Below are 7042 nucleotides of genomic sequence, written 5' to 3'. Positions count from 1 at the left end.
ACCTAATGTCCGTGAAGGTGCACTAAGACACCAAACATCTTTTGACTTTAACTCCAGTCAAGAAAGTCCCAGAACCACGAGTCTCACACCCTCGGACTGGGGGTTGGATTCCGCATCCGCAGATGGGTCACTCGGCACCCATCGCTCAACCAAATAAAAATATTTCGTCACATGTTAGGTCACCGATCCCTGCCATGTTGGGTTTCTAACGACCCGGCAGGGCCTGAGGAGTACAGTGGTGGTCGAATCAGCCCGATCAGACACTGCTATCTTCAACTTTGACCTTTTTATTTCGTCAAATTTTGACCGATTTTGCCTAAGTCCAGAACCGTTGGTGCTATCGACATGGGGCCTTCACCAGGTTGTCCGGAGGACCCCAAAACCCCCCCCCCATAGACACCACTTTCATCCCTCTATGACACTTACTTTTCGAGTTATTTATTTCGTCAACTATTGGCTATTACCCCCTAACCTACACAGGTCGAAACGTCGCCGCACGGGCACACCAATATAAATTAATTTGGCCTTTTTGTAACTGCATTTAATCTTTCTTTAAAAACTAAAAGTTTTTTTTCAAAATCAATTCATTTTCTTTCTTTTATTTCTTTAACAACTTATTTAAAATTTCAATTAAAAATTATTAGTTAAAACTTTAATTTCATTTGGTAGAAAACACCAATTAAAAAACTCATGGCTGGATGACTTCTGACTGGACCCTGGTGTGCCCTGGCAAACACTGTGGACAATCCAGGGCCCAGACATCTTACCGAGGGAGGGCCCGTGCACCGCCCGCCTCCAATTGGAGGAGGGGCCCAAACACTCATCCTAACCCCTTAATTGCACATCTTTAAAAATGGTGAATTTTGATGTACCTCATTTAAATTCATTTTATTCATTTTTTTCTCTCTCTCCTTCTGTCTGGATTGGTGTCCAATATGTTCTTGGGGTTGGGTATACATATAAAAAGGAGCATTGTGTATTCGTTATATGTATATCTTGGTATTACATTCTTGACGCTCAATAAAAAATATAAAAAAAAATCTTTTGGGGCCTGCTGCAGGAGACCTGGACACATCAGATTGCATTGGAGACTCCCAAATTTTATTTCCCCCAACCACCTTTTACCCTTTGCTGGGATGACCCTAGACCCCAAACTCAACCCTCTCTCTCTCTCTTTCCCTCTCTCCCTGTACTTCAGACTCAGGATGTGAAAGAAACCCGTTTTCCAGGGCAGCAAGTGCGGGACATGGGTCTTTGAGTCAGGAGCAAGGATGGCCCGTGCATTGGTGCCCAGTTGCCTTTGGCAACCAAGCCCCGATTTTCTTTCTTCCTAACCCATCAACATCACTCTATTCAAAAAGGCTTATAATATGGTACAATATTAAAAACATTTTATTTACACCAAAAAATATTTTACACAAAACAAATACAGTTAAAAGCGTTACATATTAAAAACAATAGATTTTACGGTGTTTAAATTGAAATATGCAGGGAATCTTAAAAAGAGTTTACACAGATAGGGTTAATACAAGTTTGAAAAGAGGGAAGAGTATAAAGGGATGTGGAGTCAGCCGGGAACTTATTTCGAGTTGGAACTCTGAGGAGTGAACATCAGCAGCCTTGTGCAATTAAGCCACATTCTTTTTCCTTCTTTCAGGAATATAGGCTATCCTGCCCAGTGTCAATGTACAAAGAAGAGTGTGGAATGATAATAAGTTTTTTATTAATGATTGTTAAATGTTTTTAAAGTGGATAAAAAAAGACTGATTTCTGAACAATGCATAACAGAAATAATTCATATTGCTAATCATCATACAAGGCTCTTATGTTTAAAGTTAGTTTCAAAAAGTTCAATAAGAGCAGATTCTGTCAAATGATTATATATAAGTACTCAGAGATCCTTTCTGTCAGGTATCCTTCTCTTTAACAATGGAATCACTGTGGTTCTCATTAGCGCTGAGTCCCATCTTAGCATGAGCTGGCAGAGTGAACAATGGAACTCCTCCATGTGGGCGATTTGTGTTTTGGCGAGCTCCACTGAATGGGTAGTACTGTGAACTGAGTTCATGCTGTTCACATAAAAACTGTTTCCTGTTATCTCTTCTCCTTGTACAGCACAAGTAAATGATCTCAATTATATTCAGGAGTACTGAAATGCCTGAAACTGCAAGCATAAAAAAGATAAAGATCGTTTTCTCTGTGGGACGGGAGACCATACACTGGGCACCAGCCATTTCGGCGCAAGGAGACATTTTACAGTGGAACTTTAAGTGAATGAATGGGGAACCAAAGATAAAAAACTGGCTCACACTAAATCCAACTTCCAGGAAGATCTTTAAAAAGAGCTGTGTCACATACGTGCAAAAGAGTGTCCCTTTTAACTTCACCTTTCCACGATCATCCGTATATTTACGTTTCTTTAATTTAGTTCCATCAACACCATCCTGCAGCTGTTCCATCATTTTTTTCTCTTTATGAATAATGTGTACAGCATATCCCAGAAAGACAAGGGTAGGAGTTGACACAAAGGTGATCTGCAGAACCCAGTAATGTACAAAGGATATTGGAAACTTCCAGTTGTAGCAAGCATGTTGACATCCTGGTTCCTGAGTGTCACAGTAGAACTCTGACACTTCATCTGCCCAAACATTGTCTGCAGCAGCACCTAGGACAAAGATCCGGAACAAAAACAGGACGCTCATCCAGATCTTACCCACTATAGTTGAGTGAGATTGGACCTTGTGTAGCAGTGTCAGCAGGTAAGACCAGTCTCCCATGGCTGAAAACGAATTTGATATATGAAGGAAAAACACAGTTAGTACACTTAAATCACCATCCCACCCACCAGTCTGAGCCATGGTCTGACTATCCCTCATCACACTCACACACACTCTACTCAGACCAAACAATTTGCAATATGTTCTTCTAATTTGTTTATTTCTCTTTTTCTAATAATAATGGTGTGCTGTGGTCGTTTTAAGCAAATGTTTATTTTTTAGACAAAAAATATCTAATAAAGTTTAATTCAAAAAGAATAATCTGAATCAACTTACACAGGCTTACACAATGTCTAACTCAGCATGCTCAGCATGGGCCTGACTCTGAGAATCAGGTGCATCTTCACACAGCAGCCATTCTGGGTCTAAATGACAACACCTTAGACTTCAAAACCATGAGCTATGACTATAAACTACGACTCACAAAACTGAACAAAAACTTACAAACAGTGGTGCTGGAGAACTGGAACATGACTAACACACAGCATGGAGAAGGTAAGAGGATGAACAGACGTTAACGACGCAACACCGAGTAGGGGAAGACACAGACACTAAATACAAGAGGTGAACGGAGCGAAGAGGAAACAGCTAGGAGACACGCTGACGCTGATTACACTGACAAGACAGGGAGAGCACAAAGCTGAACGCACTGACATAGGACACAGACCTACAAAATAAAACAGGAAGCACACGACAGACAGAGACACAGACGCAGACTCATAAGCAGGCATACCGAATATAACACATAGAACTCAAACAATAATAATCATCATCAACAAAACACCAGAGAAACAAAACGTTTATTCAAAAATAGACCAGAACTCAGAATGCTGGGTCAATACTCAGACCCAGAACCGTGACAACAGATTTTCTTACAAACACACAACCCCACAAAAACAGCTGTTTAAAAAGACATTTTGGTCAAAAAAAAGTTTTTTTCCTTAAAATGGCAACAGCACAGCATTATGAATTATTGTTCCATCATTTTAATTTCAGTCTTAACACCTATATTCATCATCCAATACTATTGGCATGTTATTAGTAATCATATTTTGTGGTCATATGATAATTGATTATTAACAAGTTATCAAATATCATACTTTTGTGATGTTCAGAAAAATTATGATCATCATAAACTTTTATTAGAGTGATCCCTCGTTTATCGCGGGACTTATGTTCCAAAAATGACCCGCAATGAAATCCACAAAGTAGCCAGCTTTTCTTTTTACAATTATTATATATGTTTTAAGGCTGTAAAACCCCTCACTACACACTTTATACACTTTTTCAAACACACATGAACATTTTAACACTTTTCTCTTTTGTTTAAACACTGTCAAAGTTCAAACCTTCATACAACAATATGTCTAGTATTATAGAATGAAATCAAATATCAAACCCTGTTTTCAGGATCTGAACATGGGAATAGAGTTTCATCAACATTGATGTGTTTCTTGGAGAGAAAACCTACAAACATACAGTACAGAACTCCAGAGTCACACTGCTAGCGATCGAAGATTTATGTAAATTTGACAAGCTTAGTGCTTAGCTTGGTGTACAGCCGACCAGGACGCAGCACACAATGTGCTGTACAAAAAAAAAAAAAGCATGCAAAATTACACACAAAAAGAATCCACGAAACAGCTAGGCGGGTGAACCGCGATATAGCGAGGGACCACTGTATTTCCTTTATGATTTCCTTGTCATAAATCACTTGTTTTGACATAAAGTTTTTGACATTATAAAGTGCTGATGTTATTCCTGCTGTCTTACTGTATTTTTACTAAATTTTACTTTAGTAATATTTTATTAATATCTGTTACTATCTAATGTGACTTTTTAATTTTATGTTTAAAAAAAAAGAGAAAAAAAATATGAATATAATGCAAGCACTAGTCCAAATAAAAGTTTTGGGTACCGCTTCTCATCCAAGCATTAAAGGCTACTGTAGAGACCCTGTACTTTTTCAATTGAAATTATATAAGAAATGAATGTATTTCTTTAAATTACTCACGCTATTTCAATAAACTTTACTTCATAAGAACATACTTTAAATTATTGTAGAAAGAAACCCAAGAAGTGGCGCATTAGAAAACATTTGGTTACAGTTAGAAAAATAAAACTCAGAATAAGACTCAGAGTGGGTCCGGTAGGTATTATGACTTGTTTGGATGATACAGAATTGAGACAGAAAAGAATCTTTTACTTTACTTTTTGATTAAGTTTAAAGTTTAACAGGTCCATTACCCAAAACTACAGCTTTGAAAACAGTGCATTAAATAGGCATGTAGCAAATCTCTGAATAGATCTGCGTCATCAAAAATGTGCAAAGATGTTAAACAGGAACTGAGACCTATTTGTCTTAAAGAAACTGAAAAGTTTAGTTCAACATTATTTTACAGTAATGAACAGGTGATTTAAGTCAAGGATGTGGGAACAAAAAATGTACTCACCTATAATTCAGATATTAAGAGATCTCTGCCATGAGCTCATCCAAGAACCAGAGTGGAGGAAGATGAAAATCAAAATTAACTGACCAGGAAGACACTCTACTTCCTGTTTGAGGCCTGTGGGTTTGGTCTGACTTAAGCAGACATGTACAAACTGCTGATCACAGCATCATCATGAATCTCATGACAAATTTCATCACCTCCCATTCAATCAGTTTCTATAAAGGAAGCGCTGACAATCATAAAACAACACCATTTTTCTATCAACTCACACTCTAAATCATAATTTCCCAATTTCCACATTGTAGATTTGGGGTATAGTTGGGTACTTGAAAAAGAAACATGCTGAGATGTTTGTTGGCACAAAAGAGACATCGAATCATGTGTCCTAAGTGAGATCTAATTGGGATGTCACTCAGTTTGCATTAAATTTTAAATCAGGTGTCCCACTCAAAACTCACTTACACTGTGAGTGTTAATATGTTTATGGTGTAGTAAAGTACAGTATGTCCCTATTAAATTAGCACCAACTAGCTCACTAACCCCACTAGTAGGAAAATGCTGAAATTCTTGCTTCCAATTCAACACATATGTCTCATTTTGCTAGTGAGTGTGGGTGGGCGCTTCTTACCAGGGAGTAATCTGATGATTCATCACCCTGAAGTCTGAAAAAATGTTTAAAGGAAGTGAAGCAATCTAACTCACCATAGAAGAAGTGACCCAAGGAGACAAATGATCCACTACCATAACAGGAGAAGGTATTAAAGCCAGACAACTCTATTTTCTACCACTGCGACCCAAGGAAGAAAAATACATGCACACAACATGCGGCGGGAGTAGCTAAAGCTATCCAAAGGGTCACTCATATTGTGAGGGGGCACCCGCTGAGAGTGTTAACCACACACAGCGTGGTGGCATATGTGAATTCACAGGCCTTTACTATGACCTAGTTGAGACTGCAGAGACTCAGCAGTGTCTTTGAAGCCCCAAATTTGATATTCACACATGAAGGAATCAATATGGCAGACCAAATGGGATCCGGAGAACCACATCTCTGCGCCCAGGTGGTCTGTAAGGAAGAAAAGACTAGACCAGACATTAAAGCAGAGCCATTGGAGGGGGCGGAGGACCTCTTCACAGATGGCTGCTGTTTTAGGGATGAGAAAGAGGGACTGAATGCAAGTTATGTAGTAGTGAGGGAAGAAAATGGGAGACGGGTGACTGAAAAAGAGGGAGTATTGTGGGCCCAGCAGTCTGCTCAGTGTGCTGAGCTTAAAGCTGTAATTGAGGCCCTGAAATTGGGGAAAGGGAAAAGAGTGAACATCAAACAGAGTAGCCAATTAGGTGGCGAAGAAGGTGGCGGATACACGGGAGTGAAACAGATGGTGAGTATGGGTATGGAGTATGAGGAGAATCCTGGATTGGAGAAGTAGGACATTATTACATAGCAGGAGAAGGCCCCACTGGAATAGAAATCAGTATGGAGAGAAAGGGGGGTCAGAAAAGTGGAGGAAATATGGAGAGGACCCAACAGGAGACCAGTCCTTACGGCGGGTCTGGCAAAGAGGATTTTTAGAGAGGCTAATGGCCTAGGGCATGTGGGTGTGACCCAGATGGAGAGAAATCTCTGTCATTGGTGGCACCCATACTTGAAGGACATGGCGCAGGAGCATGTGAGGACTTGCCGGTTCTGTAGACAGTACAACTCCAAGGTAACAGTGAAGCCGGAGATGGGTAAGTTTCCCCTGTTCGTTGTAGTGAGAGTTGTGATGAAAGTGGAGCTGGTGGAAGGGATAATGGCTGGGCTACTAAGGG

The 7042-nt window shown here is 39.6% G+C and overlaps 1 protein-coding gene across 1 annotated transcript; it reads right to left on the bottom strand.

Annotated features, from left to right (window-relative positions):
- Positions 1-461: 461 nt before the first annotated feature.
- Positions 462-6546, bottom strand: LOC146510710 (gap junction Cx32.2 protein-like). Its single transcript, XM_085174429.1, has one exon. The coding sequence runs from the start codon at positions 2874-2876 to the stop codon at positions 1908-1910; it is 969 nt and encodes a 322-aa protein (XP_085030555.1). The 5' UTR covers positions 2877-6546; the 3' UTR covers positions 462-1907.
- Between the last annotated feature and the right edge of the window lie 496 nt (positions 6547-7042).

This window comes from Neolamprologus multifasciatus, chromosome 10 (assembly GCF_963576455.1).
Source record: "Neolamprologus multifasciatus chromosome 10, fNeoMul1.2, whole genome shotgun sequence".
Classification (NCBI taxonomy): domain Eukaryota; kingdom Metazoa; phylum Chordata; class Actinopteri; order Cichliformes; family Cichlidae; genus Neolamprologus; species Neolamprologus multifasciatus.
This window is presented reverse-complemented; position numbering and strand designations above follow the sequence as displayed.